This window comes from Mustela putorius, unplaced genomic scaffold (genome assembly GCF_011764305.1).
Source record: "Mustela putorius furo isolate JIRA1106 unplaced genomic scaffold, ASM1176430v1.1 tig00000874_pilon_pilon_pilon, whole genome shotgun sequence".
NCBI classification, from domain to species: Eukaryota; Metazoa; Chordata; class Mammalia; order Carnivora; family Mustelidae; genus Mustela; species Mustela putorius.
The window spans coordinates 6,107,846-6,135,504 of NW_025421505.1; the positions used below are offsets into that span (position 1 = coordinate 6,107,846).

The following is a 27,659-nucleotide window of genomic DNA, read 5'->3' on the forward strand; positions in this document are numbered from 1 at the left end:
CCAAGAGAATTGGACTAAGCAATCTTTTAAGATACATACCAGCTCCTGATTAAAAACTGGAAAGCAAAAGCCAAAAATGTGACTACCATAGACTTCAGACACGTAATCATCTCAATGCCTTTTTATTATTTATTTATTTAAGACTTTTTATTTATTCATTTGGCAGGCAGAGATCACAAGTAGGCAGAAAGGCAGGCAGAGAGAGAGAGAGGAGGAAGCAGGCTCCCTGCTGAGCAGAGAGCCCGATGCGGGGCTCGATCCCAGGACCCTGGGATATGACCTGAGCTGAATTCAGGCAGAGGCTTTAACCCACTGAGCCACCCAGGCGCCCCTCAATGCCTTTTTAAATTTACTATCAGGATTGAATCCATTCTATGGAGGCACCGAAATGAATTTGCCGTGCTTGGCTCCGTACGAATATACACTCAAACAAGCCTAGTACAGTTCCAGTGTTTTGTAAACTAGCAGAATTCACATTGTATAATAGTCCAATATCCAAAACCCTCAAGAAACTTGTACCATTTTTCTAAGGGTTGAGGTTTATTAACCAGAGCCAGATTAAGACCTTCATACTATAGAGATTATGAGCTCAAGACATGAGTAACTCCAAATAGCATCAACACTGAACGAGGAAATAAACATAACAAAGTACAAAATCCCAATTTTTCCCCATAATTACTTTATCTTGAGTTCTCTTCTCTCATTTTAAATCACCTTTGTGCTCCCACTTTACTGGTGCCAAGATGTGTTCAATGTGCCTCTTGGGTGGGTATTCCAGCTCCAGCCTGACCGCCACCCACGCTATGAGACTACACAGGGGGTTCCAGAAGGGGAGAATGGCCAGCCACAGGTCATCCTCCTCTTCCCTCATACACCCTCCATTGGATTCAGTGACACTGTCCCTGGCTGCAGGCTTTGGTGCATTTCAAGCCTGGGAACAAGGAAGCCAGGACAAATGCAACAGAGGGGCAAGCTGATCCCAGGATGCCACTACCAAGAGGCATGTATTTTGCTTATAACTGCGTCTTAATTTAACACAGCTTAGACAAGCTCACTGCACAATTCCACAGGACACCTGGGACAGTGGGCAGCAACAGGCCTCCACAGTTAAGAGGAAGCAACCAGCAAGAGCCATCGTCTTCCTCGTCCCTCTCTCTGTGTCTCCCACCCTTCCAAACAGGACGGTGGAGTGAGAGTAAGGACTTTAAGTCAGATGGTCCCAAACAAATGATTTTTACAATGCCAGGGCAAGTGATGTACTTGAATGGACTTTAGGAATCAAAAAACTTCAACAGTGAGGATCACAGCATGTTAAACAGACCACCAGCACTGAAGGCACTTTTCCAGCTCTTTATTCCTTTAATAATCTTAACAAAAGATACCCAAAATTTAAAAAACCTTTGAAAAATATACAGTTTCATATTATTTACAGAACATGTAAGTACAGGTTCCAACATCATACAAACGTTGCTACGTTAGAAACGGCGAAAGGCAGGATATAACTCACTGCCTCCTGGCTGGTGCAGCCTAATGGCCACGCTTTCCTATTTCAACCCCCTTGTCACCTGCTAACCTGATACACAGACTGTTAGGCACCTGAGAGGCTGGAAGACTACTGAACTTGAACTTCAATACCTTCTGCTGTGACCTTATTACTTTCAAATTTACTGCATTTTAAATCTCTTTACAAGTCTATTTCATCCACCACTAAGCTACCTTTATTGTCATTATCCTAAATGATCAAATAGTAACCACGCCAACTATTAGTGTGTACACAGTTCTAAAAATCAAACATAAGACTGTGTGGCCAAGTTGTATCCAATAGATACTTAAACCCAGTAAATTCCTTGGTGCTTTGTAAGCAATCTCAACTCTGTTGAACAGAAGTGGCATCTCTTTAGTTTCCATGCTCTGGACTATGTTTCTTAAAAAGGTATTAAAAAGTGTCTGACGGTAATTGGAATAATTTGGTACCTTAGAAATTAATCTAGAACCCTAAGATACAAAATTCTAGTTTTATTTGTATTTAAAAATACATCGGAAATTCTGCATATGCCCATGATCAAGCTTATTTTCAATGCACATTACTTAAATTTTGATGACATGGTTTGTTCTGACAGGTCCTTTTTTCAAGGTGAACCCCGAATTACGGAAACTCCTGTAGATTTCCACTTGCCCTGCCACCAATGATGTATATTGCTTCCTTGCTAATGATGATCGGTGGCTTTCATCTGCCTTTGATCACCTGAACAGTTTTTCGACCATAATGATAGTAACTGTAAGCTGATGCAGCTGTGGTGAAAGCCGTGAAACACCTTTTTTTGGAAGAAAGAAAGAAAGGTTTAGTGGTCAAGTCTGAAACACAGTAACCATGAGAATCACAAAGAATACATGTAATAGAGTTATTTAAAAAGCAAAAAGGCCATGCGTGTGATTCTTTTTTTATCTTCAGGAATCTAAAGCTGCTGCTTTTAAGATAACTGTCAAACAGAATCTAGTTAATGAGCCCCAAAAAAATTACTAGCAATTGTCACATTTACCCAGCCATTATTCTAGGTGTCTTCTGCCATCATTTTATGTTCATAAGAACCGTCTCTTACAGAGCAGCAGACAGAGCCCCAGGGAACTTTGCTGAGGGCCACAGAACCTTGACTGAGCCCTGTCCAGAACCCTGTGCTCTTTCCACTGCTCCATGCTGCTGATGGTACTGGGCTTTTATTTCCTGCAGAATTTAAGCATCTGAGTCATTTTAAAGGAAATCCAGCTTTTTTTTTTTTTTTTAATGAATTTTCCTTAAATGAACTGCCAGACTCACCAGATTCTCTTGGAAGCTCCATGAGTCATGCTCATGGCTTTCTGCATGCTCGTGGCCCCCCAGATTACTTTTTGGTGCACCCATGCATGTCTGCTCCCACCAGCTGAGCAAAAGTCATGGAGACTCTGTTTCTGTTTGATCCCAAAACTGTCTGTGTCAGTTAGATCATCTGAATTCACACTTGAACTAGTGCAACATCCATGTAGGAAGAGCTGCTATTTCTGAGAACTAAGTAGAATACTTTGGAAATAATTTATAAATCAAGGTGAGTTGCTAAGAACTACTGTCAAAGGCAATATGATTGTTGAAAGGCTAGAGAAAAATGGTCAAAATCTAGAAAGTTTCTATACTTAGATTGCTTTGTAAATGTCTTAAGTTCTTATATCACTTTAAAGAAACAGAAAATAAAAGTCAGAGAGGTTGTATTATGGATGTAGTTTAGTCAAGAAAGCGAAAACTCCCAGTTAGACTGATACTCAAAAAAAAGGGCATTGGTCCTCTATCAAAAGATGTAGCATGAATCAGAAAAATGTATACACATATATTTTAGAAAATAAAATGTTTAGCACGTGTATCATCTTTAAAGCTTCTTTGGCTGAACTGACTTTCGTTAACTAACCATTTTTGGGCTCAGACTGCATCAAGTAAGGCTTTAATTAAAGTGATTAAAGTGCACTAAAATACGGTGCTTCAAGTTCAGTGTGGTGCATCTGGACTCTGACAGTTTGAATTTGATGTATTTTCAAGGAGATACATTTCAAAGCTATAAGGATAGTAACATAAAAATCAAACTCCTTTCTCAAGTCTTCCTCCCATTATGCCCTTGCACCACTAGGCTGGATGCACTTTCCCCTCCCCACTCTCCTACACCCTACCTTGCTCGGGGTCGATCCTTCACCTCAGAGGCCTCCCCCAGTCTCTCTCTGTATAAACGGACTAGGCCTCCTGCTCAAATGCCACTTCCTCCCTGAAGCTTTCCCTCTTCTCCCTACCCGGGATCAAGTATCCTATCCTTGCCTCCTCCAAAACCCCAATACTTTATACGTCTCCTTCCTTTTAATTTGCATGAAAGCTCCTGTAATTTCTATATCCCATGCATGGTACTAAACTTCAGAACAGTATCAGTCATAAAATACAGCTCCCAACTTTACCCAGCTGGTGCTCCTCAAACACGGTAAGAACCAAGTAAATTCTAAGACCGTCGCAATAAGCCATTTTGCTGACATTCTCAGAGAGTAATTCTACACTTAGCTTACCACAGTATCTGAAGATAAATGCTGTCAGCGTAATTGAAAACTGGAGCTGCCAAAGAAGCAGCCACCAAGATTAACTGGACTGCTGTGTTTACCTTAAAAAAAAAAAAAAAAAAAAAAAGTCATAAATGAGCAGTGCCAAGGAGATCCTGTTTCAAGCTAGAGAAACAAAGGCACAGCCCATCATGCAGTAACATGACATCCTCGGCATGCCCGGTGTTGGAATAGCCTTGCCAAAGAAGCTGGCGTTCACACCCAAGGGGGAACTTCACTAACCGGCTCATCTGTCTGCATAGGTGCCCCTTACACTGAGGCTAAGGGGATGTCAGAAAATACCACTACCTTGAATTTCCATAGCAATTCAATAATGCTGCAGTGTTCTTGGCCTTTTTTCAGCTGTCTTTAAAATAGCCCCGCAGAATAGAAATAACAAAGCTACCTATACCATTTTCACAGGTGAAAATGTCACGGGCTAAGTGACTTGCCTGCAGTCATAGCAGGTTACAGGGCCGAACCCAGAACCCAGACTCGCTAGCCCTTCATCCAGTGCCCTTGGCTTGCCCAAATGTCAAACCCTAAGAGGTCAGAAAATTGAAATGCATTCATCTCCACGAGAAGAGGCTCGGGAGGCAAGGCGTATGTTCCCCGACCCTACAAGACAGCATGGAGGGCAGAAGGAAGAAAATAGAGCCAAAAAGGCGCTGGAGACTGCCTACTCATCCTGAGAAGCACGCTGGGGAAGAGGGTGTGAAGGATGTAGCAGGGGGACATGTGCACAGAAGCACCCCTATCGTCCATTCTGCAACCAAAAGACAAGAATTCCACTTCATCTTTAAGAAATTAAATAATAAAATTGTATCAAGAACTTCTTACACCTCCTTTGAGTTCCTTTCTAAGTACTGCTACACTCTGTTATGCTTGATACAAATGTAAATCACTGGAATCTAAAGAAAAACAGAAAAACAAAAATCCTATAACTCCACCTCAGCGAGTTTTATGTATAATGGTAACAACCCATCTGTCCCAAAGATGATCTGTGTCCCTAACCTACTAAAGTACTGTCACAAGGGACAGGACAAAAGGATGATAACAACAAACTTATCAAGGCTACTAGGAAAACAAACGTGCCTTGAGAAGCATTAATGAATGGTGTGTTCTCTGTATGCAAAGACTGGCACAGTTACCGTACTGAAAGGGGCTGAGGAAAATAGACAACAGACGGACAACTAAGAGAGTAGGAGTTGTTTATTACTAAGTACGTTTTCCTATCCTTTCCACGTAATCATCACTGGTGAAAACGAAGGGCCTGATTTTATGGTGTTTTCCCCACAGAAAGGAGGGTAACGAAAGGAACCTCCATAATTTCTCTGTAGCTCATCAAGATGCAACTGTATTTCACCTCATCCACCTTCCCAAAACACTGACCCTAATACCTCCTTCGGATGCTTAAAAGCTCAGGCCACCAATGCAAAACATATGCATTTACTAAGGACCCAAAAAAGCTCAAAAGACAAGAGAATTGGGTGAATGACCTCACTCTCTATCTCCTACAGTCAGCACACTGAAATAAATCTCGCTGGCAGCTGCTGCAGACTGAGGCTTATATTCATTATAATAAACATTTACAAGGGAATAACTTAAAAGGATGTGTGTGTCTTACCTTGCTGATAAAGGTTGGTTTTAACCTAGCAGTGGCATAGCAAGGATTAAAATACTTAGAAAGTGTTCGCTGGAAGAGGACAAAAAGATAAAGTTGATTCAATTTATCATTCACGTTTAAAACAAACATTTTATTATTATATGTAGCTAACAGTTACTGAATATTGACCATATTGCCTGGCTCTATGCTAGATAAGCCCTTTATCTGCATCTTCTTTTATCACCCTAAATGAGCAGTGTCTATATTCCTTATAAATCATATACAGGTTACTAAAAACAGATTTTTTTTTTTTAAATTTATAGATTACTCAATCCCTAGAAAACTCTAGGGACAGTAACTATCCTGAAATCTGCCTGATGACATCTGTTTTCTAAATAAACTCAATAAATCTCCCTTATTGCTATTTTCTTTCACAGACTAAAACATGAAATGAGTAAGATCCTGCTGTTTTCTCTGGATTGAGAACCAAAAAATGAGGTGATTATCCTAGGCCTATGTGCTCAAGTATCTGTACAACAATGAACAAATCTGCAAACAAACCATTCTGCATTCATACAACTGTGATTTTATAAAAATCTAGTTCCAGACAATCCATGGTTGAAGCTAAATCAGGCAGCAGAGGGACTTGGTCACACAAATATTCCTAAGAGTTTGCTGCTAGGGACAGGGCAATTCATTGTGGGTGATTCAAAGAGCAAGAGGACAGTTATGTGTGGTTTTAAAAAATTCTTGAAAAAAGTATAAAAAAATTAATGGCCATAAATTACTCCCATGAAGTGAAACTCAAGATACAATAGAGTGGGTCTGGTTTTTTTTTTTTTTTTAACATTAAGTTATAAGTAATAATAAAAGAAATTCTTTTTAAACAGACTCACCGGTGTTGGAAGAGTTCGATACCTGACGTAAAAAACAGCAGCAATCAGCATTACATCTCTTGAAATTATCATGTAAGTAAGTGGAACTGAAAATCAAATATAAAATAATTTTGAATGGGATTTTGGAAAATTACTGATATTACACATACAATAAAACCTCATTCAGCCTTATGAACTGGTATTTCACAGAAGCAAAAATGTTGTAAATAAATACTTATTGATGGTTTAGGGTCCTTATAGTGAACCACTGATTTTTATATTCTTCTCTAACCCACCCTCAAACCAAGTGAAGAACTACGCCTGCCTTTGAGAATGTCAATCCTCTTGCCTTTTTTTCCTTCTTGCCCGTGTTTTTAAGCTGTAGTTATTAATATTAGTGTCAGCCCTACTCAGCCCCTACTAACTCCTTTGTGACCTCTCAGCCTTGTGAATTTGGAAAAATGGTCACCAGGCTCACTATACTTACACGGAATTAATGAGATGGTACAGACTGGAAAAGATACTGGAAGACCCGAACTATTATGCCAACTCCAGAGCTCTGATGGCTTCCACATTCTAGGCTATTTTATAAACAGTAAAATTTTCTGTATGTAACACTTGTGAAAAAAACAAATATTTTCATTCTTGTCTGGTCAGTTCCTATCCAGGCAACTGCTATTTTTTTTTCTGCTGCCCCATTCATTCAATTCTAATTTAAAAAAAAATCCAATCAGTTGATAATTTTCTCATTATTCTTAAGATTCTATAGCATGGGGGTGCCTGGGTGGCTCATCAATTAAGAGTCCAACTCTTTTTTTTTTTTTTTTTAAAGATTTTATTTATTTATTTGACAAGCAGAGATCTCAAGGAGGCAGAGAGGCAGGCAGAGAGAGAGAGAGGGAAGCAGGCTCCCTGCTGAGCAGAGAACCCGATGCGGGACTCGATCCCAGGACCCCGAGATCATGACCTGAGCCGAAGGCAGCAGCTTAACCCACTGAGCCACCCAGGCGCCCCAAGAGTCCAACTCTTGAGTTTAGTTCCAAGTCATGATCTCAAGGTCATGCGATGGAGCCCCATGTTAGGCTCTGTGCCGAGCCGGGAGGCTGCTTAAGATCCTCTCTCCCTTTGCTCCTCCTCACCGCCTCCAAAAGATTCTATAAAATGGCCCCAAAGCCAGAGCCAGCAAAATATAGATTAATACTCAAAGAATCACTGCTCCCTTGTTGAGTAACAATGGGAGGGCAGAGGTCCTGTTTCATTTCACATCCTTCTACACTACAGGAGGTCTTAACTATGAACATATATTGCTTCTAGTAGAAAAAAATCCTGACAAATTGTTTCAAACTAAAATAACAGGGTCATGTGTATCCCCCTTCCATAATACTTTCAAACAGCTCTTTTATGAATTACTTTTGAGATGATATTTATGGTCCTCTCCAGTTCTGAAATTCTTTTTTTTTAATTAAAAAAATTTTTTTTAATTTTTTATTAACATATAATGTATTATTAGCATCAGGGGTACAGGTCTGTGAATTTCCAGGTTTACACACTTCATAGCACTCACCCAATGTCCATAACCCAGTTCTGACATTCTATTCAATGCAACTCCAGCAAAATCTAATTAGAGATTACAATTTAAATCTGTGTTGGTTATGGCTATGATATAAGTGTAGCTCCTTGGCCCAGTCCTGGATGACAAGACTACTTGAAAGAGAAAACACTTATCTACCACTCAAGTAATAGCATTTGGAAGACACAGAAGATACAGCTGTATGAGCCAAGTAACAAAACAAGATAGCCATGATTTTTAGGAGACTTCTGTGTCTGTAAAACATATTTTTCTACAGCAGTCATTAGCTGGCAAAATCTAACCATCAGATTTTAAGATGCAGCACACTCATGCAAATTACATACAGTAAACCTCCTAAACACAACTTTAGAAGAAACACTTGTTAGTGTATTTCATCATCACAAGGGAAAAGAGACTAGGACTTAGTCTTAAATAAGAAGTTTCTGCAGAAGAGATGAGGCAATTCAATACACCGCAAATCCTTGAGTTCTTGTTCTAACTAGTAACACCCACACTACCATTTATTGAGTATCTGGCACTCTTGTAAGCACTTCATACATACTGTCAATCGATTCCACAAAATAGGGACCGTCATTATTGCCATTTTACAAATAAGGAAAGTAAGCCTTAGGCAGATTATATATAATCTGGCCAAGGTCGGCAGTTACTGAGTAGTACAGCCAGTACTAGTACTGTACCACTAGTCAACAGTACAGTAAGCAGTACGGCTGGAGACCTAGGAGTGGAACCTAGGCCTATGAAATTCTCAGCCTATGCTCAGGCCAGAGTGCGAGGCTCCAGCCCAGCCATGTGAGTCATGATTAGCACCTCCAGACTCCGTGTACCATCTGTAACAGTCTGGCGGAGGAAAGGAAAGTTAACAAAAATCAAGTTTTCTCCAAACTGCCCGCCACAGAATCACCTTGGGAGAGCTTCACAGAAATACAGATGACAGCTCCCTGGGGGATTCGCATGCACAGCCAGGCTGGGACCCTGCCTCACCAGGTGGTATCTAAGGCCTCTGCCAACTGACAGTATACATACAGGCTTTTACTCTGGTTCTTTGGGCAATTTTATTGGGTTCCCTGGCTTCTGCATTTTCTAACTGCTTCCCCTTTCTCTCCAGCCTTCCCTTTCCTTTTCTTCCAGGGCTAAAACAGCTTTCATTTTGCTTATCAGAGTAGAACAGTGTGCTCGTGAGGGTAGAAGCGGGTAAAATATGTCAGCGATTGCACCAAGGTTTTTTCCCTACTTGCTAACCCTATCTGAAATAGGTAATGTCTGCAACAAAGAGGCACATTACAGACTACTTTTATTAGGATTCAAGAGAAATAAATAAAACAGTTACTTTTACATATCACAAGCGGCCATTTCAATATCATAGGTTATTTCACTGAGAATAACAGAATAATTACAGAAATTGATTCAAACCAACAATAAGAATTTGCTATACAGTAAACCAGAAATAATACACAATACAGAAAAGAATCGTTATTTAGTAAATGCGGCAGAACAAATGCACCTAAGTACAAATTAACTTAGACTCACATCCCAGACTGCTACAAATGTAACAAACCAAATAAGTTGTTTTCATCCTTATCTCTCCTCCCATAGAGAGCAAGAAGAAGAGCAGAATTATTTATTATCCTAATTGAGGAAGAAAGCACATTTCTTACTCTTGAGGAAACAAAGCTGTTCAAATCAAGGTGGATGGAACTTTTACAAAAATGCAGGCAGTATAAAAGTAAGAAGATGCAAGATAGCATATATACAGCTCTCCCCCTAAATCCTGCCTAAAATGACAGTGAAGGAATGAAAAGACAAAGTCCCAAAGAGAATGAGAAGACAAATTTCCCAGTTTCACATTTGTTAATAAGAACTACTTTAATTCAAACTGATTAAAGATACCTTAAAAAGCCCAACAAATCCCAAGCAAGATAAATAAAAAAGAAACTCATATCAAAGTGATCCGAAGGGGGCATCAACAGATGAATGGATAAAGAAGATGTAGTATATATATACGATAGAATACTATGCAGCCATCAAAAAACCCCCCGAAATCCTGCCATTTGCAACAACGTGGATGGAACTAGAAGGTGGTATGCTAAGCGAAATAAGTCAATCAAAGAAAGACAATTACCATATGATCTCTCTGATATGAGGAATTTGAGAGGCAGGGGAGGGGGTCATGGGGGGAAGGGAAGGAAAAAAATGAAACAAGATGGGACTGGGGAGGCAGACAAACCATATGAAACTTAATCTCAGGAAACAGACTGAGGGCTGCTGGGAAGTGGTGGGGGAGGGACAGGGTGGCTGGGTGATGGACATCGGGGAGGGTATGTGATATGGTGAGTGCTATGAATTGTGTAAGACTGATGATTCACAGACCTGTACTCCTGAAGCAAATAATATATGTTAATAAAAAAAAATAATAAAATAAAATAAAAATAAAGAAACTCATACCAAGATATATTACTATGAAACTGCAGAAAACCCCAAAGACAAAGAGAAAATCTTAAAAGCGGCCAGAGTAAAAACAGTTAACTTCAAAAAAGAAATGGATTAGCAGTTGATTTATTTTACACCAACAACAAACATGAAAATTGAACGATATGTTAAATGTGTGGAAATGACTACCAACCCAGACTTCTAAACTCAATAAAAATATCCTTCAAGAACAAAGGCAAAATCAGAGAAAGAAATATACTGCCCAGTATCATTTATATGTAAAATTTTAAAAATAATAAAAATATAATAGAAGTTGAAATAGAAATAGCAAGTAAAAAAGTGGCTGCCAGAAGCTGGAGGATGGGAGAAACAGGGAGAGGCTGGTAAAAGCGTGCTAACTTCCACTTTTAAGATCAGTAAAGTCTGAGGATCTAATGTATCATACAGTGACTATAGTTGATTACACTGTATTGTATTAATTGAAATCTGCTAGGAGAGTAGAACTTAATATCCTCACACATACAAAAGAATAAAATGATCTCATAATACAAAAGGATAAAGGCAAAATAAAATTATTTTCAGACAAATAAAAACAAGAATGTACCACCAGTTGCCCAATATTAAAAGGACTTCTAAAGATGTACTTCAGATAAAAAAAAAGTGATCCCAGATGAAAGGGTTTAAGATACACCAAACAATGTAAGCCAGAAAAAAAGTAAATACGAAGATACATCTAAATGAACACTATTAAAACAATATCATGTGGGTTTAAGAAGTATATAAAATTAAAGCATGGCAACAATAACCAAAGTTAAGAAAGGAGTAAATGGAGGTCAAACACCAAACTTTGATAAGGATGAATAATTTTAAGAAAAACCCAATGGAAACAGAATATAACACAGCCAAACTGGCACACAGGGAAAACAAGTATGATGATAAAAAATCTATACAGATGTAGAAAAGCACGTATGAGCCAAATGAAACACATAAATGGAAGACTGCTATACAAATATTAGTAATCACAGTAAATGTTAATGGAAAGATAAAGTATTTTTAGACTGGATAAAAATAAAGAAAACCCGGGACGCCTGGGTGGCTCAGTTGGTTTGACGACTGCCTTCGGCTCAGGTCATGATCCCGGAGTCCTGGGATCGAGTCCCGCATCAGGCTCCCAGCTCCACGGGGAGTCTGCTTCTCCCTCTGACCTTCTCCTCGCTCATGCTCTCTCTCACTGCCTCTCTCTCAAATAAATAAATAAAAATCTTAAAAAAAAAAAAAAGAAAACCCAACTATCTTCATGCGGTTTACAAGAAATACCTAAAATATAAAGACACAGAGAAATTGAAAGTGATTTATCCATCAGGCAAACACTGACTTGATCATTATTGAAAATATGGAGGGTCACACTTCATAATAAAACATTCAATTTATCAAAAAAGACAAAAACATCTAATTTATATACACTTAACAGCAGGACTTCAAAAGGCACAAAGCAAATATCAGACTACAAAGAAAAATAATGGAAAACTAAACACAAAGGAAACTAACCTACTCTTAGTATCTGACAAACAAGCAGACCAAACAAAAAAGAACTCAGTAAAGATTTAAATATCAGGATTTAAAATTTGACCAAATGGATATATAGAGAACATCACAACCAACCACTACAACTTCAAAAATTCATTTGAAGCACATGTAAAATGTTTATAAAATTTGAATGTAGGGGTGTCTGGGTGGTACTCAGTCAGTTGAGCATCTGCCTTTAGCTCAGGCGGTCCTGGGATGGAGCCCCAGGTCTGGCTCCTTGCTCAGAGGGAACCTGCTTCTCCTTCTCCCTCGCCCCTCTGCCTGCCACTCTCCCTGCTTGTACTCTCTCACTCTCCTCACTCTCCCTCTTTTTTTTTTTTTTTTTAAAGATTTTATTTATTTATTTGACAGAGAGAGACACAGTGAGAGAAGAAACATAAGCAGGAGGAGTGGGAGAGGGAGAAGCAGGCTTTCCACAGAGCAGGGAGCCCGAAGTGGGGCTCGATCCCAGGACCCTGCGATCATGACGTGAACCGAAGGCAGATGCTTGATGACTGAGCCACCCAGGTGCCCCACTCTCACTCTTTCTGTCAAATAAATAAAATCTTAAAAAAAAAAAAAAATCGACCCTATACTTGCCTGAAGGGCTAAAATCAGAGCATGTTCTCTAGATATAAGGTAATTACGCTTGACATTAGTAATAAAAACATACCTAGAAAACCTCACAAATTAAGAAATAAATTTTTATTAACCCCCTAAGTCAAAGAAAGAATTATAATGGAAACAGAATATTTTGAACTCAATAATGGCAAAAATACTTCTATTGACACAGGAAATTCAGTGAAAGGGATACTTAAGACAAAATGTACAACCCTAAATGCTAACTAGAAAAGCTGAAAGGTATGAGTTAAATATTCATCTACAGTTGTGCTGTTGTGGGAAAATAAAGCACCTAAAATGTGGCTGGTCTGAAAGAGAGATGCTGTAAAATGAAAATTACACTGGCTTTTGAGAGCATAGTATGAGGAAAAACTCACTAATTTTTTATTACACATTGAAATTATATTTTTGATCTAGTAGGTTAAATGTTACTAAAATTAGTTTCACCTGTTCCCTTTTATTTTTAATATAGCTACTAGAAAATTTTAAGTTAGATATATGGCTCCCATTATATTTCTACTAAACAGAACTGATCTAAAGAATTTGGAAAAAGGACAGGAAGGGAAACCTGGAGAAAGAAATAAAAGAGCAAGATTTAATGAAGCAGTAAGCATATCAGACAAAGCCAAAAGTTGGTTCTTTGAAAAGATTCATAAAACTGATATACCTCTGTTAAGACAATTCAAGGGAAAAAAACAAAGAAGGGACAAATAACTAATAATCAGGATGAAAAGGGGGACAGCACTGCTACATATCCTAAGAACATCAAAAAGTTAATGGGGATACCATAAATAGTTAATGGTAAATCTTTATAAATGTTGTTGTAATGGACGAGGTCTTAGAAAAACACCATAACTTACCAAACAGACAAAAGATGAGCCAGAAAATCTGAATCATCCTATAACAAAAAAAATGAATCACCTATTTGAAAGCTCTTTCCTAAACTCCAGTCCTCAGGGTTTCAATAAGCTCTACCAAACATTTAAAGAAGGAATATTGCAATTTCACATAAACATCTCCCAAGAATGGGGGGGGAAAACCCTAGACTTCCTAACTCTTATTATGTGATCAGTATAAATTTAATAGTAAAACCTAATATATCCTTGTTGGATAACCTTCAACAAAATATTAGAAACTAAATTCAGCAATATTTTCATAATCTATCATGAGCAAATTAGATTTATACCAGGAATTTCAGGTTGATTTAACATGAGAAAATCAATAATGTAATCCATAACACATTAAGAACTTAAAAAAGAAAGTACATGACTAATACATGAAGAAAAAGAATTTGATATAATTCAATATCTAATTGTAATAAAAACTCTTAGCAAACGCCCAACAGAAGTGAACTTCCGTAACCTAAAAATATATATATAACCCTAAAGGAAATATCTTATTTAATAGTGAAATGCTGGTAACTTTCCTTTTCAAACTGGAAACAAAACACAGACACCATTCCTATTCAACACTGTACTGTGCACTATGGAAAAGGAAGGGAAAAAAAAGGTAAAAGAATTGGAAAAGAGGAAATACACTATCATTAATTATAGACAATACTTAATTAAGGATATAGAAAATCCAAGAGAATTTACATTATTAGAGTAAGAGTTTTAAAAAATATTTTATTTGATAGAGAGAGCAGGAATGGGGGGGAGAGGGGCAGAGGGAGTGGGAAAAGCAGACTCCCCAATGAGCAGGGAAACCCGACATGGGGCTCGATCCCAGAATCCCAGGATCATGACCTGTGCTGAAGGCAGATGTTTAACTGACTAAGCTACCCAGGCACCCCGAGAATAAGAGTTTAACAAGTTTTGCTAGCACAAAAATCAACAGAAATAGAACTGACTTTAGTTATTACAAAATGAAATCGTAAAAAGCTACCATTTAGAAAAGCATCAAAATTACCAAGTAATAAATACCATGTAATAAATCTAATAAAAAATTGTTTATTACCTCTCTGAAGAAAACTAACATTCTGACATTTTTTTAAAAAAGATTTTATTTATTTATTTGACAGAGATTACGAGTAGGCAGAGAGGCAGGCAGAGAGAGGAGGAAGCAGGCTCCCTGCTTAGCAGACAGTCTGATGTGGGGCTCGATCCCAGGACCCTGAGATCATGACCTGAGCTGAAGGCAGAGGCTTTAGCCCAATAAGCCACCCAGGTACCCCCATTCTGACATTTTAAAAAGACTAAATAGAGTAGATGTATCATGCTCATGTACTGGAAGATCAATATTATAAAAGTAACAATTATTTCAAATAGAGCTATAGACTCAATGCAATCCCAATTAAAATTCCAACAGGCATTTCTGGGGAACTTGAAAAGCTGATTTTAACATTTACATACAAGGGGCGCCTGGCTGGCTCAGTTGGTAGAGCTGGGGGCTCCCAATCTCAGGGTCCAGAGTTTAAGCTCCATATTGGGTGTAGAGATTACTTAAATAAATAAACTTAAAATACATTAAAAAAATAAAATTTACACACAAAATAGAAAGGGTTAAGAACATCAAAGGTGGAAGGACTTGCTCTACCAGGTATTAAGACTTTTAGTAAAGGAGTAACAATTAAGGATGGTATTAGTATAAAAACAGACAAATCAACGGGGAACAACTAAGACAACCCCAAAACGGACCCATGTATATACGGACATTGCAGTGAGCCTGGAAATACAGACTTTTCCATAAAAAATGCTGGGACAGGGAACCTGGGTGGCTCAGTTGATGAAAGAGTCTGACTCTTGGTTTTGGCTCGGATTGTGAAATTGAGCCCCAAGCTGGGCTCCCACACACAAGAATCCCCATGTTCCTCTCTCTTTGCCCCTCCGCCTGCTTACCCTCTCTCTAAAGAAAAGAAAAGAAAAAATCTGTTTTTAAAAAGTGCTGGGATAATGTGATACCCACAGAAATAGCTAGAAAATTAATTTTTAGGAGAAATAATTTTTTTCTAAAATATCAACTAGAAAAAATGTAAACAAAAAAATCTAAAAACTTTCCAGTACAAAACAATCACATATAGGAAAAGGTACCCAAATGGCATGAGACATCTCAACAGCAAGATGGAATCTGGAAGTCTACAGAACAGGGTCTTCAGAATTCTTAGTGAAAATCATCTGCAACTGAAAATTATGCCCAATTCAAATCTCAATCAAGTATGGAGGACAGAATAAAGACATTTTAGCTGTCTTTAGAATAAAGACATCATGAACCTCTGAAACTCTGGCTGCCATAGTACATCCTTACAAAGGAAACAACAGAAGTTTGCACTCCACCAAAAGGAAACTCTCAACAAAGAAGCCACGGAAACTTGGAAAAATAGACCCAACACAGAAGAGAGACAACAGAAATTCCCAGAATAATAGCAAAAAAGAATTCTCAGCTTACAAAACAACATATACTTATTCAGGTAAGGAACATTATCTATTATGCTAAAACCTGGATACTACTTCTTTGTTCAAAAGGGAAATACCTGATCAACCTTTGTAAAGTAATACAACAAAATGCAAAATAACTCTAAAAAATTGGAGGCATGAAAGTATTTGCACACATGCACACACATACAAGATCATTTGGATCTTGAATAAAATCAACAGAATGTTGGTTAGGTTCCTTTCCCCTCCACAAATTATATTAGAATGAGAGTACCCTTGCCCCTTCAACATCCCCAACCGTATACAGACCAAAATTCTGAACTTCAAAGAAACACATAAATATAAACATTAATCCATTTTATTTTTTAATTTGGCATGGGAATTTAAAAGCCTAAAAATAAAAGAGAAAAAGAACCTCTAGATTGAGGAGACTATACTAGACTGAAATGCCATTACACTTCTTCCTATCAAATGGCAGTAACAACATGCTATGGAAAGACCATGCGGCAGTGTTTGCTTTATTCTCAGATTCTATTTCTAAAACTTGGAAATTAACAGTTTAGTCTAAACCAAGGGAGAAAAATTAACAAATACAGCTTAAGTAGAAAATGAACAACCAGAAAAGCGCATGCAAAATAAAAAGCAAAAGATTGTAAAATTTAGTTAGAAAGAGTATTCAGATAATGTACAAACTATACATATTTTAATATATATTATATATATATGATTTCAAGTTGCATAACAATGTCTAAGTAAAACTAGTAATGTGAAGTTTTATAAACATTTTCAGGATTTCAGAGCTCTCTTTTTTTATGATTAAACTGTACTAAATAAGCAACAGACTTAAGAAAACTTTAAATTGCTTTCAAAAACCAGGCACTAAGTAGGAATATAAAATACCATTTCAAAAAATTCTAAATATGAATTAGCAATGCGAAATATTTGCTTAAATTTAACTTTAAACAATCTAAAACAACAGATTCTGCTAATAAAACAAGGACATAAATTCTAAAGTAAAATAACAGCTTGACAATCAGAACAGTTCAATGGTTTAAAATCAGGGAAACAGTTTAAAGTTGAAAAATATATTTTTAAAACAAAAATTATTTGTCTCTCAATCAAGAGAAATTCTAAACTGACTAATATTATTCTTCCCTATGCTATTTAAAAGTACGCAGGATGGCGTTCTTACCTGGAATAAGATCTGCATAGGTCAAGCTAATATATAAGATGCTGATAAGTATTTTATCAGCAAGTGGATCAAGAGCACTTCCCAAAGCTGATTTTTGATTGGCCCAGTTTCGAGCAATAAATCCATCCAACTGAAAATAGAAGTTTTTTTTTAAAACAAATGTCATAATAGATACAGAGTAGATATCTTGAAGGTTAATAGATACCAGAATAACAAGTATATTTTCATAAAATGTTAATAAAACCTCTTCTGTTTCTTACCCTCAAACCTTCTCATTCTTTCACTGGTTTGGTCTAAAAACAATTTCACTTTTCTACAGTACTTTTCTTTCTCTAGGCCTTCCAGTATTTCTTTTATTTTCATAAGGCCCTGTTGTGGGTTGAATCCAAACACAAACTTAGAGATTTAAAGGACCCCCAACAAAGCCATAGAAAGCATGGCGGACAGAACACGGACTGGCAGCCACTCCTTTGAGCCCTGGGTTATTTCACTACAGCCAAAATAGCTGCTTTTGCTTGCCAAGGACTACCTGTTAACTCTTAAGACTTCGATTTTCACTCCTACCTACTTTTCTATGGTAAGAACCAACACGACAGTTCTCACTGTTATTTTTTGTTTAGTGCAACTGTTAATTCCATGTTTGACTATATGTGAATAAAAAACTCAATCCTCAGGGGCGCCTGGGTGGCTCAGCTGGTTCAGTGTCCAGCTTTTGGTTTTTGGCTCAGGTCATGATCTCACGGGTCATGAGATCCCAGCCCTGTATCGGGCTCAGCATTCAGCTCCACATTCAGTGGGGAATCTGCTTAGTAAGACTCTCTCCCTCTGTCCCTCCCCCCTCACCTGCATGTGTGTGCTTTCTCTCTCTCCTCTAAAATAAATAAATCTTAAAAAACAAACAAACAAACAAACAAACAAACCCCAATCCTCTGTACCCGGCCTAACTGAAAATCTTCATATGAAAATTACTTACTCACTATTCCTGGAAGCCAATCCTATTTTAAAGCAGAAGTCATACATGGTTATCAATGGGCCAAATGGAGCCTGCAAGCAGCTTTTTGCTTCACCTGTCCGGAGCTTTCCAAACCATAAATTAATTGCCAATATTTAAATATTCAAGTCTTACCACAAAAGTCCCGATCTCTAATTTCATTTGAGAAATGGAAAGATCTGATTACCCTGGGGCCACAAGATGAATTGAAAGCAACTATCACCTATTCCCATTAAATAAGGGAGGTTATTTTCTGGCTTTCCAAGTCTCTACCTGACTTTCATTCACTTTATTTAATTTCAAGCTTCAACAAATGTTTGAATTTTCTAGTCCTATTTCCAAGGACAAAGAACCAAGGAGAAATTAACTTAGACATAATTTAACATGTACATTTTAAAGGATAAATAAGTCCTCTGTATCTCAAGTACTCCAGTGAGTGAGTTAGAGGTTTATGGTTAAGAACTTGCCTTTGGCAGCAGAACATAACTGGGTCAAGGCCTGGCTCAGCCCTTTACTATGTGACCTTGGGGAAATTATTTGGCCCAAGCTTCCCTTTCCTCATCTGTATAACCTACCTCAAAGGGTTTATTGTCTTCAGCACATAATGGAATTAATACTATTTAGTACTCAGTAAATGCTCAAGGAAAAAAAAACAGTTACTAGCTTTTACTACAGCCACTGAAAGAACCTATTTTCTTGTAAATATACTACATGTAACAATGTCTAGAACTGGGCACTGGGGCCTTGGGAGATTCAGGTTTCAGTTCAGCTTTTGATCTCAAGGAACTTAACCCTCCACTTTTTCACTAGCATTCTGGTCTGGTCCTCCCTGTTCTTCTACTTACATTAGATTCCAAGGTTGACCAACATCACCGCTCCTTTGCAGACATCTGTAACTCTCTCACTTCACTCTTTTTTTTTTTTTTAAAGATTTATTTATTTATTTGACAGAGAGAGATTACAAGTAGGCAGAGAGGCAGTCAGAGAGAGAGGAGGAAGCAGGCTCCCTGCTGAGCAGAGAGCCCGATGCGGGACTCGATCCCAGGACCCTGAGATCATGACCCGAGCCAAAGGCAGCGGCTTAACCCACTGAGCCACCCAGGCGCCCCTCACTTCACTCTTTATCCGCTCAAAACTATCCATGTACTTACTCCAGGCCTGCACCTAATCAACCGACCATTGCTCAAGAACACGTAAGTGAGCTAAACTGATCTCACTTCAAATTCGGAATCATAAATCTCCCATGGGCGCTCAGTACTGCCTGGCAATCCCACACCTGCCTCTTTACCTTTCCTTTTCACACTGTCTGTTCGCACTTCAAGACTACTTCTCCTTCACTCCCAAAGCCTCTCACTCTAACTCATGATCATATCTATACTTTCCTTGAAAAACAGGAACAGATTGTTAGCACTCCCTTATATTCCCACCCACAAATCCACCACCTACCTCCTGTACCCAGACACATTCTCTGCCTTCCCTGATTCATGATCCTAGGCCCTCTCACCTTCTCTGAGTTGCCTCTCTTCTCCCCCATCTCTCTTGTATCATCAATCTCCTCCTTTCTGTCTGGTCTGGTCTTTTAATTAACCAGGTAATTAAAAACAAAATTTCCCCAGTGCTACCTTCCTTGACCCTACTTCCCTATACCCCTATAAAGCAAAACCTTCTCAAAGCCATGTGTATGGTCATCATACCTCACATTTGTTGCCAAACCACTCTGACTGTCCCCACTCCTCTAGAGATGGTGCTCATGAAGATTGCCAATGAATTCAACATTTTTGGCATACTTGACCTCAACACAATTGAAGCACACTGTCTTCACTTAACTTTTGGGACACCTGATGGCCTAATTTTCTTCCTTTCTCAACAGCTCTTTCTCAGTGTCCTTCACGGGCTCCTTTTCTATTGCTTCACCTACTGCTCATTTCTCTGACCCCTTCTCTTCTTTAATCTAGCCAAAAATCACTTCACCCAGACTTGACCATCCATATGCTGATAACTCTCAAATTTATCTCTAACCCTGACTTCTTCCAACTCCAAACTACTACTACCAAACTGATTACAGGCACAACAACTCTTGGTACTTTTCTATTCTGTCCTACCCTGAATGTTGCTCATCACAGAAACTGTTACCTTCATGCACTAGTTGTTGAAAAGAAAACAAAAAGTAACAGCCTTTTGGACATATTTCTCTCACTGCACATATGCAATCCACTGACTATCAACTCAATCTTCAAAACATATCCCAACTCACTCATTTCTCTCCAAACTCCCACCCAGACCAAGCTACTACCACTGCCACTCCCCCAGGTAACTGTAAGCCTCCTAACCAGCCTCTCTGCTTCCATTCTTGCCTTCCTACAATCTATTTCCCATATACAACATCAATCAGGCCTTGTCATTCCCCTGCTTAAATTCCCCACGACTCCCACTATCTGCCCAGTGGCCAATCTAGAGGCATCAAAACCTCCATGAAGTAAATGTGAAATATGGTGCCAGATAGCTCAGGTTTTCACATACACTGTATATTTAGAAAAATGTAAATGAGGCCTGAGTTCAGGGAATACTACAATCTCATGTAGCAGCTAAAAAAAGGTATGAGCAAAAGAAGAGCAAATCCAGTAACTAAAAAAAGATCTTTTTACATTAAAAAAAAATCCATTATCAATATAACGGCCTTTGACAGACTTGGAGTGTGTCTGAGTAGAGACCTTCAGGCTACAGAGATAAAAGCAAGGACAAAAAGAAAAAAAAGAGAGAGAGAAAAGAAAGAAACTGTGAGAATGGGGAGAAAGAGTGACAAATAGGAGCTAAACTGAAAAAAAAAAAAGTGGGAACCATTCTGAGATGCTTATTTGGAAATGCTATATAATGCACTTGTCCTCCTTTGCTTACCCTGCAAATTCTTCACTTAATCCTGTATTGTTCACCAGTGCTAATGGGCAGGTGGAATTTTGTGTCTGTGAACCTCAGACGGAATAGCTGACATTACAGATACTATACAACTGTTATTTATAGAAAATTAGTTTATCTTCACTCTCACTAAATAAGTATCAAGCAATACTTTCCAAACATAAATCAGTCTGAAGAGGCACCAAAACATTACTGCCTGTCTGGTGCTCACACAGATCTCAGACCAGCCTTGTCTGAGGATATAATGTATTTATTTCTACATGAGAACTCTGCTCTCAAACTTCTCCTCTATCTTTCCACCACTTTCCTCAACTGCGTTTTTAGAGAACGTGTAATTTTAAAAGTCATTTTAAATCCCTTATGCAACAAGGCGGGTGATAAATACAAGTAATGTCTCACATGCTGATGGCTGGTAGTACACAAAAGCCTCTTTCACACATATGCTGCCTTCCATTATAAAATTGTTTTCCAAGTTCTAATTTGATATAACCCAAATAAATCCTCTGAAACTGACACAGTGATATAAAAGGGCTATTTTTTTCATCTGTCCAACTACTGGGGGAGTGGAAGAAGGAAGGATGCCTAATGCCTGGCCCAGGGCAGGACCTTCTGCTGGGTTAGTCAGAGACATTGCAGAGCAGGGATCAGAAACCAAATCTGTGTGAATGCTTATAGCCTCCCACCAGCAAAAACTTGAGTAGAGCTCTGACCTCTACAAGCTCCCTGGTCACAATAACAGACCCACTGTTTCCGCCCCCCACCAGCCAAACCAATTGTTAAGTTGTTAAGATCAGAGTATTTCTATTACAATAAACAGAAAAATAGTCTCATAACTTCTCTCCTTTATTTCTATTCCTAAAGCAAATACTTGGCTTCTTGGGAATTTCTAAGGGTTTTTCTTTAACTAAAAAGTTAAAAACCAAGAGTAAAAAGCACTCCTCCTATGCCTCCCAATACCTTTTACTTCCTTCTTTACATCACTTAAAAAATAGAGTTCCACACAGACGTTAAAGACAAGTCCTTATACAAAGTACTGGGTCAAATACATCTTGAGGATTTCCTTCCAGGAAAAAGCGGACTAAGTCTGTGCTATTTCCAGTGTACCAGAGACCCTGGGATTTGAAAGGGGAGCAAAACAGGGGAAGTGCATTTACAACTTACCAAATCAGTTAGCCCAGCTAAAGCAAAAACTCCTAGTGCAATATTAAAATCCTCTTCAATAATCAAATAGCCCAAAACTGGGGCCAAGCCAATTCTTGTCATTGACAACATATTTGGGATTGTCCATGGGTTTTCATACTGAAACACAAAGACAACAAAATTTAAATTAAATGCTAGGAATTCATACTTTAACCATATTAGAAAAATATGCTTATACCAACTTAGGAGTCAAAAACTATATTAACTTTAAATTTAATACTTTGACTTTTAAAATCCATTCTGTTGTTTACAGACCATAGCACTAAACTGTCAGAAATACAGAAGATGAAGATATGTCATATGCCCATAAAGTATCTGCTATATAGAGAGTGTGTGTATGTACACGTACACACACACACACATTTCCTAAAGAAAGAAAAGAATATGTATTATTTACCATATAGGTCAAGGCTTTAATATAGGACTTCAGGATTAGAATTCAAACCTTACAACACTCTGCTTTTAACAGTGTTAACTTCAAGAATATCTTATACTTCAAGTAGAAAGCCTAGATGAAGTATCAGGGAAAAACAAACAAATAAACAAAAACAAGCGAAATTACCAACCCCAGGCATTTTGGCCTAAAATGCTTAGCAAATAACTTCTCTCCCTCCCCTGCACATACCCATCAAAGGAAGGCTAAATGCTATACAGTATATTGGACATATGATGAAGAGGGAAAAAAAATTTAATTCCATGATCTCATCACTGAATGGATAATTGCTGGAAGAAAATGGAGATAGAAATAGGGATTGAGACCTTTAGGAAATAAAGAGAAATTATGTAAATCTGCTCAAAACAGCCATGAAAAAAAATGTTAAAATTTCCACCTAGAATCTGAGGGCTTTAATATTCTTTGAAACTTCATTTGGAGCCAAGCTGTTTGAAGTTGGCACTAGCAAAAGGGCTCTTTGGCAGCTACTATGAAGAACATTACTTACTTGCCAAACAAAATCTGTTGCATGAGAATATTTCAACTTTAAAAAGCCCCACCCTAGTGGAGCTAAGATACCCTGCCCAACAGATACAGAAATAATACCAAGAAAATGTCTCCCTAAAGCCTGGACTTTTTCTCTACTGGTGAAGGTTGCCAACTCCTACCCCATGGGACTATCTCCTCACAAGACTAAGCCTACTCTTAATTAGTAACCAATTAATCTGAACCTTAACTTTGATTTTTTTAAAACAGTGACAGTTTCCATTTCTAAAGAAATCTTTTAAAATTCCATGAACCATCCCATAAGAAAAAGCAGTTCTCTAACGATACTAAATCTGTGTTTATAAACAAACGGGTAAGAAATGTTTACCTTAATTTGAAAAGAGAATGGGGTTGTTAGGGCAGAATACTGCCATTTAAAGCTACAGAAAAAACTTCAAATTCTCCGGAAACAAATCACCAAACAAGAAGCAATACAAACCTCTTTTCAAGGACCCTTTATTGAAAGTAGAACACATTATGTAATGAAATGGGAAAATTCTGGGAACATATTCCAAATTCAAGTTCAAAGGTCAGAGTGTTTCAGAACCCAAAGAAAAAACTCTGTTTACCATGGTCTGTTAACCATAATGTGGTACCGAGTAAGTCAAACACTGATCCAATATTACAGCAAATGAGAGGGGGGGAAAAAGTTCATGACTGAGAAAAAGGAATCACAAAACAAAAGGCCAAAATAGAGTCCCAAAATCAATGTCAGAAATACCCACAGGGCAAAATTAAAGACAAAGTTGCAAACAGCCAGATCATTTCATTTGGCGAACTAATCAACAGAACTATAATGTTGTTGGAACAGTGAAAGAGACTTCTTTTTAGCTCCATATAAAATATTTTTAAGTACCTCATTAATTTCTAATCATTACATTTGCAAGTTTCTAAATTACAATTAAGAGAGCTAATCTCAGATTACCCAACCAGATAACCTGTGGCATACTCGACCAACTACTGCCGCTCTGGGAAGGACTTCAGCCACCATATGGCAACCTCAAAGCATCCAGCATTCAAACCCCGACATACTTTAGCTATTAGTGGAGCTGAGACCCCGGCCAGGAGGTGGCCACCTCAACCCATGCTGTACAACTGATGAAAGCAGTACAGGGCCCACTGAAGACATAACAATTGAAGATGTAATAATTGCATGAGCCTTGCTAACATGACATCAAAAGCTCTCCCATATTCATGCTCTGGTGTCTTCTGCTTGGGCAGTATTTCAAAAGGTAAGCAGACAAATATTTCGTTCTATTACCTCAAAAAAAGAGTTGTAATCTTCTTCAATAATTAGAGGTTAAAGAATCCTTTAATTACGATTATTTAATTATCCTTCATCTTGTAATACATAAGGTTACCAAAGGTCAAATGATAGTGAACCAAACCTGCACAAGCCAAAAGGCTTGTATACTCTTCTGAAGATTCCTACTGACTTGCCCTAAACATTGGGGAATGGCTTCAGAGAATTAAAAATAGACTTAATAAGACAAGTGAAGGCTATTTTTACCAATGCAATATCCTGTGGCCGATCCCGCTTAAGGTGCGGACAGAAAGCGGGTAGGGAAGGAGGAATTCTAACTCGACCGCCGAGACTAAAGGTGGACTCGGCTGGCACCTCTGAAATTCATCCCAACTGAATGACCTGCCCGTTACTCTTCAGGGAACGGTTTACAAGTTCTGGAACGGAAATGTCTGACTTGGGGCAGTCAGAGCACGTTATTTTCCTCCAAGTCCGACCTCCGTGAGGGCCCGCAATCCCGACCCAGGGCTGCCCCTCCGCCGCCGCCTCTATACATACCAGGCTGGTGGCGCTCGCCTTGCCCCATCGGCCGCCCCGGGCCTCCGCGGCGGCGTCCTCTCCGGCTGCGGGCCCGGGAGCCGCCTTCCCCGCGCCGGAGCAGTGGCCCCGTGGGCTGGCCCCAGGCAGCCGCAGACCGAGCGCTGCGGGGCGCAGCCACCAGCGCTCCACCAGGCAGCCTAGGCAGCCAGGCACCGAGCGCAGCAGAGCCCCGCGGGCGCGCCCCTTGCCCGGCCGCACCCCTGGCGCCCATGCCGCGCTGCGAAGGAAGCCCCACGAGCCGCGGGCCACGCGCGAAGCCAGCATGACCCTGCCGCCGCGCCGCGAGGACACAGGCGGCTAGAGCTCAACAGCCTGGGGCACCGGCGAGCCGCCTCTCCATAGAGTGCCCACAACGTCGCGGAAGCTCAGCCGCCTCCATAGCAGTTTTCAAACCCCAGCACGCTTGGCTTATACAGGTGGCCCGGAGCCGCCAAGGACGACGCCTTCGCGACGCTTTTGCGACACCGTCGACGCTAGCCTTCCCAGCGCCCCCGGCGGTAGCACAAGGAGCGTTGCGTTGGGCCCCGTGGGCTTGCTGGGAGCCGTAGGTTCGTGGTGCTGTGGCTTTCTTTCTGCCTTGGTCGGGAGCTTAGGTCCGCCGGGAGGGGAGCACAGGAACTGTAGGGCTGAGTGACGGCGGGGCCGATGTGGCCCGAGAGCGTTGGAGCCGTTTCGGGTCTCGGCCTGAAGCCCTCCGAGGCCCGTGACCTGCAGAAGACCCCCCCCCCCCACTCCGAGGTGTGTGCGGCGCTCCGGGGGTCCTCGTGGGAGGTTTAAATATCAGTAAAGCGTCTGGTACAGAAGTCGTTAATACAAGCTCCCTGCCTTTTTCCCTCTTCTGAGCGTTTAATACGCCAAAAATGTGGGTATTAGAAAATGACAGTTTACCAGGAAAGTGTCAGCTTTTACAGCTAGGTTCTAGTGCATTCTCCCGTTTAATCCTTCCAGCAACTCCAAAATAGGAAATTTAGGATGAGAGAGGTTAAGAAACTTGCTTATTAGAGGAATATCCAAAATAAGAATGAGCTCATCATTGATTAATATTATTATACATTAATTATTAATATTGCAATTATATTAATTGCTGACAGATTTTGCATTAATATTGCAATGTTGCAGAACTGTTTTCTTAATTGACTTCTGTGTCAAATTGGATTTGAATGGGTCTTGCTGCCTCGGCACTGTTTCGCCCCCACCCCCCACCCCAGCCCTGTCTGTGATGACAGACCCACTTTAAAGTTGATCTTGAACTCTTAATTCAGGTAGTTAGGAGAGGAAAAGACCACCTGAATTTGAAAATCATCGTAGATCTGAGTATTTATCAAAAGAAATCTTTAATGTCTTATGTGCATATTGAAATACTGACATTGTGAGAAAAGTTAAACTTTATGATCTAGCAATGTGAAAAAATTTTTTTAAACCATAAATAAAAAAATTAAAAAAAAACATTGGAATCAAATACCTACAATTCTCATAGACATTGGATAATCCTGTGAAGTGAGAATGGGCAGTATTTCAATCTCTCCTTTGCTTTTCACTCACTAAATTGCCTTTATTCGTTCTTTCCACTTCTTCCTAATTTAAGACAGTTTCTCACTGTTTCTTGGAAGTTTTCTTCTCTATGCTGCGTCTGCCTGTAATAGTTGGCACTATGTGGTCTTTTATCGTGGCAATCATTTTCCAGTATATACTTGTTTCGGATCATGTTAAGTGTATACAATGATGTATATCAATTACAGTTCAGATAAAACTAGAAGAATTTAATACCTATATATTATATATATAAAATACATAGATATTAAGCCAACTTTACTATGAACTACTGATAGTACTGTGAAATATAAAGTAGGACAGCAAAGGGTCTGGCATTTTGGCCTAAAGGACAATGACAGGCTAATACATAGGACTAAAAAGTAGGAGTGCTTGGCTGGCTTGGTCAGTGGAGCGTGCGACTCTTGATTTTGGAGCTATGAGTTTGAGCCCCATATTGGGTATAGAGATTATTTAAAAATCTTTGAAAAATAAATAATATGAGTAACAGTGCTTCTAGCATTGCATTTCCCTAACATTTTAAGACAGGAGAATATCCAAATATTAGTCTCTGATTTCATTTTCTAGAACATGACAGGTGTCAATAAGTTAACAGGTTAATCTGGGATGAAGGATGTAGAAAATGCAGAAACCCCGGAAAACAATTTCAGGTATAAGATAGTAGGTACATAAAGTAAATAAAGAGTGTAACATATTTCCTAACATAGTTTGGAGGAGGGCAAAGGAAACCTTAAAATTCTACAGTTAGTATTTGTTTTATAGTAAGTTCATTTAAATCTGTAATTGTTCATTTCTATCCAGTAAGATTAAATAGGTGGGCAGCTTACATGTC

The 27,659-nt window shown here is 39.0% G+C and overlaps 1 protein-coding gene across 4 annotated transcripts; it reads right to left on the reverse strand.

Moving 5' to 3' along the window:
• Positions 1-1,336: 1,336 nt before the first annotated feature.
• Positions 1,337-25,693, reverse strand: CRLS1 (cardiolipin synthase 1). Of its 4 annotated transcripts, none has more exons than XM_045086014.1 (7): positions 25,235-25,690; positions 22,416-22,553; positions 17,351-17,480; positions 6,604-6,689; positions 5,729-5,797; positions 4,072-4,163; positions 1,337-2,315 (listed from the first exon to the last, which is right to left on the reverse strand). In XM_045086014.1, the coding sequence occupies exons 1-7, from the start codon at positions 25,538-25,540 to the stop codon at positions 2,228-2,230; spliced, it is 909 nt and encodes a 302-aa protein (XP_044941949.1). In that variant the 5' UTR covers positions 25,541-25,690; the 3' UTR covers positions 1,337-2,227. The 4 variants fall into 4 exon arrangements, with proteins under 4 accessions (XP_044941949.1, XP_044941952.1, XP_044941951.1 ...); XM_045086017.1 differs by lacking the exon at positions 25,235-25,690 and adding an exon at positions 24,466-24,519; XM_045086016.1 differs by lacking the exon at positions 25,235-25,690 and adding an exon at positions 24,372-24,390.
• Positions 25,694-27,659: the final 1,966 nt, after the last annotated feature.

Coding starts and splice junctions, on each gene's coding strand:
- CRLS1 (XM_045086014.1), bottom strand. CDS start 25,540: ATGCTGGCTTCGCGCGTGGCCCGCGGCTCGTGGGGCTTCCTTCGCAGC. Junction 17,481..22,415: donor TAGCTGGGCTAACTGATTTG/GTAAGTTGTAAA, acceptor TTCTATTTTCAG/TTGGATGGATTTATTGCTCG. Junction 4,164..5,728: donor AACCAACCTTTATCAGCAAG/GTAAGACACACA, acceptor TTTTTTTTTAAG/GTAAACACAGCAGTCCAGTT.